This window comes from Orbicella faveolata, unplaced genomic scaffold, assembly GCF_042242905.1.
Source record: "Orbicella faveolata isolate gen_17 unplaced genomic scaffold, um_ofav_v1 contig_15, whole genome shotgun sequence".
NCBI lineage: Eukaryota > Metazoa > Cnidaria > Anthozoa > Scleractinia > Merulinidae > Orbicella > Orbicella faveolata.
Window position 1 is genome coordinate 7,640,034 of NW_028301542.1, and position 13,261 is coordinate 7,653,294.

A 13,261-nucleotide genomic window follows, 5' to 3' on the forward strand; every position below is an offset into this window, starting at 1 on the left:
AATACGGGTATCAAAGAGCGTTATGCTAAGCATTTGAAGTCCTATGCACCAAGAATTAGGCTTCCACGCCTACCAAAGTGTGGAAAACAGAAGGCACAACAAATATTTTCCAAGGTTTTCTAAAATTAGATTTCCGTTTCCTGAAGTAGATTATTTCGTTTCCTGTTTTTCTTTGACTTGGATGTAATTCATTAAATTCACATCACGCAAAAGCATGAATTATAGAGGGCCTATTAAGGTATAAAAATAACGTCTCCAACCATTCGTTGTCAGTTCTTGAGGAAGGTGGTATTTGACATTGCGTTTTAACCTGTTGCAAATTCCAAGGAAAAGGTAAAGATCGAATATTGATTGATTCTGTCACTGCAGTATTTTAAGGTATACACAGAGACCTTTGACTGAAGCTACGCCAGACTGAAATAAGCTTTGAGTGAGGTTCTAAAGAGTTTATGCACGTAGGGAAAGTTCAGGGCTATCTGAACGAAAGTAGTTTCTTTTTTTTTTCTTTTCGTCTCATTATAACAAACCCCCCTGGACAGATACTACTATCATCTCTCTTGTACCACAGTAGATGGGTGAATTTACCTGTAGCTATGATTATTGTCTTCGATTCATTTCTTGAGTCGTCTGTCCAAGAGCAAGTCAGTTCGTTAGCCCCGATATTACAACGTATGGTTTTATAAGGAATCTTTGCCTGTCATAGAGACCTCGCAGACTATTGACCGAGATATTCAGGCATTTTTAAGGGCTTTTAACATCAGAGATGATGAGAGATGCGAATGCAGCCATAACACTACTGAACGGAGCCTTTTAGCATTGTTTACTGAATTTGATTAGTTGCATGTCATTTAATTTGATGTTTTTTGGGACGTACTTGAAAAGACAAGAAATGCAAGCAAATGGACCAAAGAAGGCATCTGTTTGGATACCATAACTTGAATCCATATCAAGTTCCACAAGTCGTCGTTACTTATTTTTTGTATAATTATGGTGACTTAATTATTGTATATGAGTTAAGGAGCCGCGCGGGAGCCATAAGTGTTACACTGATGCTTGAAATCAACCATGTGCAGATCTAACATGTCTAAACTTGAAGCTACTTTATATAACCTACATATTTTATTTCTTTATTTGTCAAGGAATATGAAGTGCTTTATTTTCTTCCTAATAACTTGGTCCTTGGTGGTGTCATTCCCTCTCGATAAACAAGCTCAGGTAAACACGATACCTCCATACCTCTCTACCTCTGTGCGTCTTTTTTGTTAAGAAATTGTTCTTGTCTCCCATATATGATTATTATTTTTTTCTTTATCAGGATGAAGATCGGGGCAAGGACAAAGAGGCTGGTTAGTATACCACTAGGTTTCTTTTAGCATTTTCAGATTCAATATCACTATTTAATTTCTCGCCAGCTGCTCATTTCTATCCCTCATCGTCGACAAGACCACAAACAAATAGATGGCACCATCGCACGTGGATCTTTAAAATGTTGCCAAATCCTTTTTCAGCGTGTTTACAGTTTTCAGTCATAGATTCGAGTAACCGATTGGTTCTAAATTGAATTTTCAAAGAGAGGCCCATCAAAATCGTATAAAAGAAATAGAACACATTATATCTTTTAATATTACTATCGAGGTAATGAAACTCGAGTAAAATGTATAACGTTATTCTGGTGTTATTTAGTCTAAAGCTAACAAAAATAAATCTTGATAGAAAAAGATACGATAACATTTGTGTTATGAAATTGCGCAAGGCTGACGAAGTGAAATGTCGTTTTGCATCTAAAACATATTTTCTTTTGGGTGTCTTAAATACATCATGTAAATTAAATCAATGTGATTAAAAATAGTTCCAAGTTATCTGATCCTTATTACTTTTACCTCTACTAGCTTTTAGTTGCTTTTGTTCAACGAACAAAAAAAAATCTTCATATATCTTTCTTGTTAAGTCCATAAACAATCATTTTTCCCGATCTGACTAGCTTAGTATATAAACCTACCGATAATAAGGAGAACTACGGGTTTTAGTGAATTACATTATGTCCTTTTCATAGAAACACGACTGAACGACCCACAGTACCTTCCATACATCCCTTATATCCCGTATAATGGCAAACGTCAGATGTCGTTTGGGGCCACCGGTGGCAATGTTGGCCAATAGGGAACCAACTCAGGGAATGTTGCTGTCGGACATCAATTGAACTACGGATATGGCCGACGAGGTGGGTTCTGCTTCTTGTACATGCAAATGTATCGAGACATAGATAAAGATCTCACTTACATAACTTAATTTCTTTTGGTAGGCTCTGAATAGAGCATGAAAAGGTTTCTCTGTCCTGCGATTTATACCAAAACTTGCACTTGTCAATGGGAATAATTTAAACCTTTTTTTACAACTAATTTGGTATATTTCGGGGTTGCTTAGAATTCATTGTTTGGTTGCCTTATCTGCGTTTGCTTTGATTGGCCAGCCGAATTACTTGGACTATTGTTTTCGGCTCCTAATTGAAAATAGTTCAAAATTTTCTGATCCTCATTACTTTTACTTTTCTATGCTTTTAGTTGCTTTTGTTCATCGACCGAGGCGTAAACAAGAACTGTGTATATACCTCTTTTGTTAAGTGTATGATGAATCATTTTGCCCGGTCCGACCAGCCTAGGATATAATTAAACCCACCGATAATAACGAGATATACGGGTTTTAGTAAATTACATTATGTCCTTTTCATAGAAACACGACTGAACGACCCACAGTACCTTCCATACATCCCTTATATCCCGTATAATGGCAAACGTCAGATGTCGTTTGGGGCCACCGGTGGCAATGTTGACCAACAGGGAACCAACTCAGGGAATGTTGCTGTCGGACATCAATTGAACTACGGATATGGCCGACGAGGTGGGTTCTGCTTCTTGTACATGCAAATGTATCGAGACATAGATAAAGATCTCACTTACATAACTTAATTTCTTTTGGTAGGCTCTGAATAGAGCATGAAAAGGTTTCTCTGTCCTGCGATTTATACCAAAACTTGCACTTGTCAATGGGAATAATTTAAACCTTTTTTTACAACTAATTTGGTATATTTCGGGGTTGCTTAGAATTCATTGTTTGGTTGCCTTATCTGCGTTTGCTTTGATTGGCCAGCCGAATTACTTGGACTATTGTTTTCGGCTCCTAATTAAAAATAGTTCAAAATTTTATGATCCTCATTACTTTTACTTTGCTGTGCTTTTAGTTGCTTTTGTTCATCGACCGAGGCGTAAACAAAAACTGTGTATATACCTCTTTTGTTAAGTGTATGATGAATCATTTTGCCCGGTCCGACCAGCCTAGGATATAATTAAACTAACCGATAATAACGAGATATACGGGTTTTAGTAAATTATATTATGTCCTTTTCATAGAAACACGACTGGACGACCCACAGTACCTTCCATACATCCCTTATATCCCGTATAATGGCAAGCGTCAAATGTCGTTTGGGGCCACCGGTGGCAATGTTGGCCAACAAGGAACCAACTCAGGGAACGTTGCTGTTGGACATCAATGGAACGGCCGAAAATGAATGCAGATTCCTTTCCTGGACATGGAAAACGGCTTCAGTTGTAGTTTAGTAGATATTTGGGTTAATGCTAACTGAACGCATGCAGGAAGAACTAATTGTAGATGTAGTAGGGCAATAAAAGGGGTTTAAAATGCAGTTTGACTGTTTGCTTGATGAGCTTTGCTTTGATTGGTCTTGCATTGGAATTGCATTGTGGGAATGTTAGGGAAGAAAAAGATGCCGAGAATGTTACAGAAAACTGGATCCAAAAGTGTTACGTGAGGCAGCTAGTCTAATTGAAATCTTAACTTATACCAGTGTCTATTTTCATCCTCCTTATAACTGCCATGACGAGCTCCTCTCCGTTCTAATTAAATAGCAGCCACCTCCAAAGTGAAACCAAATGCAAAAACCCGCCTGCGGATATTAAAGGAGTCTTACTACAGACTTGATGGACTATAAAAGCCCAACTTTAATTTGAATTCTAACAGCCAGAGCTAGCGGCCAAAGGATCTTCAATAGAAAGCGACCTCTCTGTGGAATGAGCTTAGCCTGCGCCCAAACTTAGCGCATCCGTGACAGATTTCAAGCGCCTACTCATGCAGGTGAAAGCTTCTTAAGAGCTCCTGCCTGAGAGGATTGAGAATCTTGCGACAGCGACTATTTTGGCACATTGTTCATAATTCACCTCAAGATATCCTTTGGTGAGCTGTTTTCAAAAATCATAATTTTAAGTTTCAGGGTTTTTTTTTTTGTTTTTTTTTTTCGGGAAAAAAAATCGAAAGTTTGAAAATGCGGTCAAAGTGTGTTTGTCGCCCAATGGAATGCTCATGATAACACGGAAAGACGAAGCGTTCGTTAAGTCTTGAAGTTTAATCAATTACTTTTAAATTTTACTCAGGCATAGAATAGCTATTCCTCTTTAAGTCTAACGTAATAAATATGTCAAATGCTCCAATATTCTGAATTTTCAAGCCATCCTAAAAACGCGTGCGATGACCGCTTAATGGGAGGCAAAATATTGGCTAATTTTTAGTGGGTATAACTCTTCCTTGTACGTTGTTTTTTCGAAATTTAACTCTGTGGCCTAGACGTTTTGTTCTTTAGATGTTATCCTTTCCAATCTCAAGCTCGAACTCAACGCGGTTCCGTCTCTACAAAACGAAGTTGTTTGTCATGTACAACTCACAGATGACCAGATAATTTGAACACAAAATGGACGCTGACCTTTGCGGTTGAGGAAAAAAAATATAAGCTCTTGTATTTTCTGGCTTGACCTTATAACTAATTTATCCCAAAAGTTAGATAAATCATTTAGAAACCATTGAAAATCCTGTGAGTGAAAAAAAAAAAAAAAAAAAAAAGAAAAGAAAAGAAAAGAAAAGAAAGAAAAAAATGAAAACAATGATAAAATTTGAAAACCAGTTGTCAACAGATAATCTGTAGAGTTCACATGGGATTGAAGAGTACACAAACACTAGTCGCAAACGTTCCTGAACTGAGTTGCAACGAAATCTACAGCATTATATCCTTATTAGCGTATAATTTATCATTTTACAGTACTTGAGAATACTGCTTACTTAAGCTCACTTGTCTGCTAACTCGACATCTTACTTTGACAACACATGTAGTACCCCGTCTCAGCATGCGTGATTCAAAGGAGTGTTGCGTTACTCCGGGTCTTTCGCGTTTCAACAACAAAACCGTCGTCATAAAATGTCAGTTATCCTTGATTGTAAAGGTACTTGATTCGAGAAAAAATGTGGCTTCAGAGGCTGCATGCGGTGTCATTGGGGGTAGGTTCGAGTTCTTGGTATGTATTGCGTTTACTTTGGATCTGAATATAAGCTCCGCACGATAAGCCGAGTCGTTTTTAAACATTAAGAGCTAGCAACAAGCGGGCGGAATAATATTGAGCCAAAAACTACAAGAGTCATAAGCGAAATTAACCTGTTGAGCTCCTGAAAACTGTCTTATAAAATCGAATATAACCCCGCTTATTTCCAGGTGTCACGGTTACCTTAGTATTTCACAAGCAAAATACAAATTGTGGCCAAACTTTTGCTGCGCATTTTTCATTTTTGGCGGAAAGCGACGGGGGAGTAGTCGGCGTCGTAAGGGTCTGTTAACAAAGAGGAAGGGTAACCCTAACGCCAGAGTTATCCTAACAGTAAGAAATTTTGTTGTTTTGTATCGGCGTGCTTATGAGGCAGCCGGAGTGCACTAAGGTGACAAACCCTAGCTGAGCGTGAATGTTACCCTGGCACCTGGGTTATATGTTGTCCTTGTAAACATTCGGCTGGGTACAACTCAGCTACCTGAACAACTTAATTTCAATTCCATGAATTAAAATATGTTCTACACACTGACGATCCACAATTAATCACCAGAATTTTTTTATATTTTGTTTGGCGTTAAAGTTTTCGATATGTTTGTTGCTACCGTCGCTAAAATATCCTTAAGCAGAATTATTTATAGTCTTGCCATCAAACGCGTTCTAAAATCAAGAAAAAATGGTGTCTGGATGATAAAGAGCCTGAAATCAAAATTTGATATTGCTTGTTAATTCGGGCTAGGATAACCCTACTAATACAGTACCCTCCCTTCTTGTAAACAGGCCTCAGTACAGTCTTTGTGGATTGTAGTGTTTGTTCATTGGTGACAAGAACAGTTCTGTGTTATGTCCTTTAGTAGATCCATGTAGGGAGCTCCCCTGCGCACGGGAGGCTGTGGTACATCTAGACCCAGGCCCTCGCATACACACTGTAGCATTGGTAACTTGAGCATCTTCAAGGTATCACATTTTGCCATTGAACAAAGATCGAAGTGGTCATACGTAATGGATGCTGAATTTGGCTTGCTGTGGCCGCTACGTCTCTGGTGCTAGTGAGATTTGTCTCCTCTTCTGATGCCTGGATATCTAACTCATCCATATCTTGTTGGCGAGCGGCAGCATTAAGACGCGAAATGTAAGAGGCGATCTGCGAGGCTGTAAGGAATTCTGATGACTGGAAAAGTCGCAGACACGAACACGGCGCATTTCACGAGCAACGACCTCTGCATCGAGCTTTCGGTCTGTTGTTTGGCCGATACGAAATTTAGCCGAAAGGTTGGACTTTTGTTTATCGCTGAACCGATAAGCTTTTTTGACAGCTCTTAGAGCCCATCCGTGTCTTGCGTCTCGATAATGGTGTCCATGGAAACCACTCGGACTCTCTCCAATCCTCCATGAGAAATCAATGCAATTTTCATGCCATTTGCAGTGCACACGTCGTGCCCTTCATTCATGTATGCCCTGATATGGAATTTGCATGACGCCGCCAATCAATCTACCGCACCTTTACCGCTTTGTGGATCGCTAAAATCAATGCGTGCCACCCGAATTCTGCAACGTGTTCCCATATGTCGGCACGCCAGGATTATGAGAGAAGAATGGTAACACCCAGCGTTATCCTGACGAAAAAAGGCCATGTTGATTTCCAGGTTCTCCTGCTTAAGTGTGGTGAGCACGTGGTGCATGATGGCTACGACTGCACAGCTTCCCTGGCTACATGACTGGATGACGTGGATGAACCCTTGCCATTAGGACCTCTTCCACCCGTCGGTATACGACCGATATGTGCCAGGATATACCACGCTTGCCAAACCAGTCTGCCTGCGACTCTCGGTACCTCTGCGGCAAAAACTCCATTGCCTAGTTTTTTTACAATGAAAACCGTTTCTTGGTTGAGGGCATCGATGATATCCAGACGAGCCTGATCTTGGTTTGCTGATCGTAACAAAGGACATTTCCATGACTGGATGGCAAGCGTGGCGTGGTTGGTAAGAAACAAAGCTTCGTCTCTGTCGGCATCCGTGTGAAACTGAAATGGCAGCCAGCGTAGAATTCAGGTTTTCGCACTGCTCGCATACGTCTTCGTGTCTGTGATCGCATTGCTCCCGAGGGTCTGGGTTGGTACAATCGCTAACGGCAAACATACTGCAGTGACTGGCTACCTCGGAGTTGGTGCCAATGTGAACCTGTCAAGGAATGCATTTGAATGCATTACACGTCATACCTGTATTGCCAAGATCGCTACACTAATAAGGTACATATTCAACTGGCCTTGGGTCAAAGAGAATAAAGGAAAAAATCGTGTGCGATTAAAACAAAATACCATTACAAAATAAATGGAAAAGGTGACTAAGTGGTACTTTTCCCGCCAATTGGCCGTTTTTCCCCCCTCTCGCCGCCCCCTTCTCCCTTACCAAAGCCTGATCTTTCGATGAGAGAGCTATTGGACGAATTTTGTTTTTTTTTTTTTTTCTAGAAAACGGTTTTACTGCCTTTTTTTTTACAGAATTAGATCTGTAGAATGAATCAGAAAAAAATAAACATTAGCATCTATGTTTAAAAGAATTTTGAGCACCCCACCGCGAGACAGATTTTGTCCCAATCCTAACAATTTTTTTTAAAGTTAATTATTTCCTTGAAATCGCCTTTAATATACAATTTGGCAGTCTTCAAGGATTCCTTTCTTAGTCCGAGGTCGCTAAGCTGGCGCACTAAGGATTCAAGGTCTTCAAAAGCACCTTCAAGAGCACCTTCTGCGGCAAAGTAATCAAGTCATTGAGGAGACTTGTGCACTGAAGCTTTGCACTCTGTTAGTATCCGAAACATGGTGCGCTCGCTGAAGGGCTTGAATCCCGTCTCATCGCAGTTTTTTGTACTGGCGCGCTATCCTCTGTGGAATGAGCGTACGGACTCGAGGTGTCCTGGATAGTGGCTCGATTGTCCGCAAGTGCTGGACCTACCTTGTAGCGTAATGTAGCTGCAGAAAAATGCCATATGCAAAATACAAACACTTGGGAGCGCAAAATGGCACAGCTAAGCCAACAGCAGGACTGGTCTCATATGTTACACGTTTTCCAGTTCAATGTAGTCAATAATTTTCAGTACCGCACCTGCGCGTGACTTGGCTGTTGTGTTACTTCGTAAAGGTCCTGTATGCTTTCGGGAAGATTTCAAACACATAAGTTTCTTACAACGGATGCTTTAATGTTAGCTGAAAGCTGGAGCGATAGCAAGTAGATGGGAAAACGGGTTTGGGTCCGTAGTTTTGTGTTTATTTTAGAAATATATTTATATGACTGTGCGTGGTTTGCAGGTGAAAGGTGAAATTAGCTCCAAGTAGACGCTTACTGCGTGTACCCAGGCAGTCGTTATTCTGAGAAGCATTTGCTATATTGCAATTGAGCTAAATGTTCTGCATTTGAAGTCGTACGAAATTCAATCGAATCGATGTGCTCAAACTATTCTGCCTTTGATTGCATTTCTTGGAATCGATTAATAGCTTATTACTAGCTTGCAGGTCTTTAGGGAGTGAAATGAGTCAAGGTTTTTATATCACACACATGTAAAGTGAGGGTTTTGGCACAGCGGGTAGCAAGGGGGCAACAACCGTCCGAAAAAGCCCCCCACCACCTTCTCCTCAGACTAAAGCTTCGGAGAAGGTGGCGGGGGGCTTTTTCTGACAGTTGTTGTCCCTTGCTACCGCTGTGTCCAGAACCCTCACTTTACATGTGTGTGTGTAACGCAACAGTACAGCAGTAAAATTGGGCGAAATAGCGGGTCCAGCGAAGCTGCAACGTCTGTAATCAATATGCGCGGATGTGCCACCTTGACTAGTTTATACAAATATGTGCCAGAATTTTTTTCCTATTGGAGAAATGTGTGCACAGTGTATACGCCGACATGGCTGCCGCAAGATATTCGTCCGATGTTCTACAAATTTTCTACGGCCCAGTACCGAGGGAGGAAAAAACAAACCTTCCCGAACCGTTAAAACCAGATTTTACCGCATTATTTGACGGGTTCCTAATATCCCAAAACAATTTCCAAGAATGGCTCCGTGTGTGGAGAATGGATATATCCGAAAGGAACCCAAACAAGAAAGATCTTTTAAAGTTCGCAAGAGAAAACAAAGAAAAGATCACCCATTTGGTTGAACAAGAAGCCCAAAGGTTAAACAGCGTTAAAGTAAGTTTTGGTTCACAAGTTAAGTTTTCAATAGAAAGAAACGGCGAAACGCAATACATGGAGCACTATTTCGAAGACGGCAAACCGCACGTTTTCGAAAGGAATGATGAGGAACAGATAAAACAAAAATTCGATGAATTCATTGAAACCGCAAAAGGAGAAATAGAGCACTGGTCTGAGAAAGGATCAGAAAGGGTTGTTGAAAAGATACAGATCGCGTATGTGAATGTTGCACGCTACCAGCCACTTCGCGAAGGGGCCTATTTGCCTCTTCCAGCCAAACTGGCAAAAAAGAAAGCAATAATCAACGTGCAAAACAAAGACAAGGAATGCCTGAAGTGGGCAATCAGAGCCGCTTTATTCCCCCCAAAAGACGGAAAGAACCCGCAAAGACCAAGCAAATATCCGGTCAACGACGGTATCAACTACGTAGGCATCGATTTCCCAACACCGGTAAAACAGATAGAAAAGCTCGAGGCCCAAAACCCGAAAGTCGCAATTAACGTATATGGCTGGGAAAACGATTGTGTGATTGTGCACCGGATAAGCCAAAAACAAGCGAATTAATGTGCCGCGGATAAACCTGATGTTAATCGAGTCAGGGGAAATCCAGCACTATAGTTACGTAAAAAGAGAAAGCGCTTTGCTTTTCGATCAGACCAAGAACAGAAACGCAAAGCACTTTTGTATGCTGTGCTTAACCGGTTTCTCAAGAGCAGACTTGCTCGTGAATCACAAAAAATATTGCAACGGTGTGAACGGCAGGCCGACAAGGATTGAGATGCCGAAAGAGGGGGAAAACACCCTTTCCTTCCAAAACTACAAAAAACTGATGAAGATGCACTACGTTATTTACTCGGACTTCGAGGCTCTTGTCAGAAAAATTCTGGGCTGTGAGCGTGAAAGAACGTAAACAAACTATACAGAGAAGACCGAATGGCACGAGGCATGCGGTTACTCTTACCTTGTTGTGAGAAGCGACGGTAAAGTGGTAGGTTCAAATACTTACAGGGGCGGAAACGCGGTGGGGAAGTTTTTAAGTGACGTTCTGTGGGAAGAGGAGAAAATAAGAGAGAGTTTGGCCACCCCGGAACCGATTGTTATGACGTGGAAGGACTGGGAAAATTTCAAAAAAGCAACTGATTGCCACATTTGCAACAAAGCTCTGAAAAAAGACGAATTCATGGATTCTTTGCCTGTCTGGAACGTTGAAGAAGGTGAAGGTGAAAAATGGAGTTATTGGGGACAAGGCCACAAAAAATGTTTTTACGAAGCACAGAAAGAGAAGAAATGGGCTGTTCAAAGGCTGAAAAGGCTGGAAGACGAAAAAGACCAGTTGGAAGCAAAATCACAGGAAAACTGTAAGTACTGTGAAAAACCTTTACTTCAGGAAAACTTCAGAGACGCGGTAAAGGACCATTGCCATATAACGGGCAGGTACCGCGGAGCCGCGCACGCCGAATGCAATAAGAAACTGCGGATTAACCCCAAGAAGGACCAAATACCACTTGTATTTCATAACTTGAGGGGCTACGACGCGCACCATTTAATGCAAGCGATGTCACAGCTGAATAAAGAGGTGAAATGCGTCGCCAACAACATGGAGAAATACATCACATTTTCGGTCGGAGGTCTGCATTTCATCGACAGCTTAAACTTTTTGCAAGCTAGCCCTGATTCACTTGTAAGCGCAACACCGAAGGAGTCATTGAAAATAACATCAACGATTTCGAAAGGCAGCGACCTGCTTTACAAAAAGGGATCTACCCTTACGAGTACATGGACTCATGGAAGAGATTCGGCGAGAAAAGGCTTCCGGACAAAGAGAGGTTTTACAGCAAGCTGAACGACGAGCACATAACAGACGAAGAGTACGCGCACGCACAGGCTGTCTGGGTGGCTTTTGGATGCAAAATGCTGGGCGATTATCACGATCTTTACGTGAAAACGGACGTCGCGCTGCTGGCGGATGTTTTTGAGAACTTCCGAAAACTGTGCCTTGAGCAATACGGACTAGATCCGGCGCATTATTACACGTCGCCAGGCCTCTCCTGGGACGCGCTCCTGAAAAAGACTGGGGTCGAGCTTGAGCTCTTCACAGACTACGAAATGCATCTCTTGGTAGAAAGGGGAATGCGGGGCGGAATATCCATGGTGAGCAAGAGATACGCAAAGGCAAACAACCCGCTAGTACCGGGCTACGACCCCGGCAAGCCAAAAAAATACCTCATGTATCTCGACGAAAACAACCTTTACGGATGGCCAATGTGCAACGCCCTCCCGATAAGAGGTTTTAAGTGGAAAAGCGTCATGCCCACAGAGGAGGAAATTCTTGGTATGAAAGAAAACGCAAAGATGGGGTGCATTCTCGAGGTCGATCTCGAATACCCGCCAGAGCTTCACGAGGAGCACAACAGCTATCCCCTGGCGCCGGAGAAAAAGGCCGTAAAAAAGGAGTGGTTGTCGGACTACCAAAAGGGGTTGATGAAAGACCTGGACCTGAAACCCCCGGACAGCGAGAAGCTGCTGCTAACGCTTCATGACAAAAAGAGCTACGTTGTGCATTTCAGAAACTTGCAGTTTTATCTGAAGCAGGGCATGAAACTGAAGCGTGTGCACAGGGTGCTGGAGTTCGAACAAGAACGCTGGATGGAGCCTTACATCCGGATGAACACAGAGTTCAGGAAGAAAGCGAAGAGCGACTTTGAAAAGAACTTTTACAAGCTCATGAACAACTCAGTTTTCGGAAAAACCATGGAAAACCTGCGTAACCGCGTTGTCATAAAAATAGTGCGCAGCAATGAGACGGACAAAATAAGGAAATTGATCGCTAGCCCTTTGTACTCAAGGCATGTTTTATTTTCAAACGACATGGCGGGAATCGACATGCGAAAAAGCAAGCTGCTTCTCAACAAGCCGGTCTATACGAGGATGACGATCCTCGACAACAGCAAGATCCTGATGTACGACTTCTATTACAACGAGCTTAAAAAGCAGTACGGCTCGAAGTGCAAGCTCTTGTACACAGACACCGACAGCCTTCTGATTCTGATCGAAACAGAAGACATCTACGAAGACATGAAAAACAACATGGACCTTTACGACACGAGCGACTACCCGAAGGAGCATCCACTCCACTCAAACACCAACAAAAAGGTCTTGGGCAAAATGAAAGACGAATGTGCAGGAACCCCCATCGCAGAGTATGTTGGTCTGAGACCGAAAATGTACTCCATCTTGAAGGCGGACGAAAAAAATATCAAAAAAGCGAAGGGCGTAAAAAAGAGCGTTGTCAAGAAACAAATAACACATGAACAGTACAAGGAAACGCTTTTCGGTGCGAAGCAGCAATGGCATGGAATGAACATTCTTCGAAGCGAGGGACACGAGATCTACGGCATACATCTTAACAAAATTTCGCTTTCGCCATTTGATTCAAAGCGATGGATAGGTGACGATGGTATCCATACAAAAGCTTACGGGTACACCAACATGGATATATTATCAACATTAACAGATGATGAACTAAGAGTGTTGGAAGCCGAAGTTTCAAAGTTTCTCTGGGGGTAACTGTGTGTTTGGAGGGACAACGAGCAGCTCTTCACACACGTCCGTCGCGCAGATAGTAGAGAACGGGTTGATCCGGTTTGGAAAAAGATCTTTCAATGCCGAAAACTTTCAAAGACAAGATTGGG

General features: G+C 41.9%; 1 protein-coding gene and 2 pseudogenes across 1 annotated transcript; all 3 read left to right on the forward strand.

Moving 5' to 3' along the window:
* Positions 1-289: 289 nt before the first annotated feature.
* LOC149113348 (uncharacterized) lies at positions 290-3,703 on the forward strand. The gene is made up of 6 exons (XM_089288262.1): positions 290-333; positions 1,140-1,215; positions 1,316-1,346; positions 2,054-2,221; positions 2,731-2,898; positions 3,408-3,703. The coding sequence occupies exons 5-6, from the start codon at positions 2,799-2,801 to the stop codon at positions 3,566-3,568; spliced, it is 261 nt and encodes an 86-aa protein (XP_089144388.1). The 5' UTR covers positions 290-333; positions 1,140-1,215; positions 1,316-1,346; positions 2,054-2,221; positions 2,731-2,798; the 3' UTR covers positions 3,569-3,703.
* A 5,041-nt stretch (positions 3,704-8,744) lies between these two features.
* Positions 8,745-10,978, forward strand: LOC149113349 (uncharacterized; annotated as a pseudogene).
* Positions 10,979-11,102: 124 nt separating this feature from the next.
* LOC149113350 (uncharacterized) lies at positions 11,103-13,136 on the forward strand (annotated as a pseudogene).
* The last annotated feature ends 125 nt before the right edge of the window (positions 13,137-13,261 follow it).

What these genes read in the sequence shown, in the direction of transcription:
- LOC149113348 (XM_089288262.1), top strand. Translation starts at nt 2,799, where the DNA reads ATGTCGTTTGGGGCCACCGGTGGCAATGTTGACCAACAGGGAACCAAC. An exon ending in CTACGGATATGGCCGACGAG is followed by an intron (nt 2,899 to 3,407) that starts GTGGGTTCTGCT and finishes TCCTTTTCATAG; the next exon opens with AAACACGACTGGACGACCCA.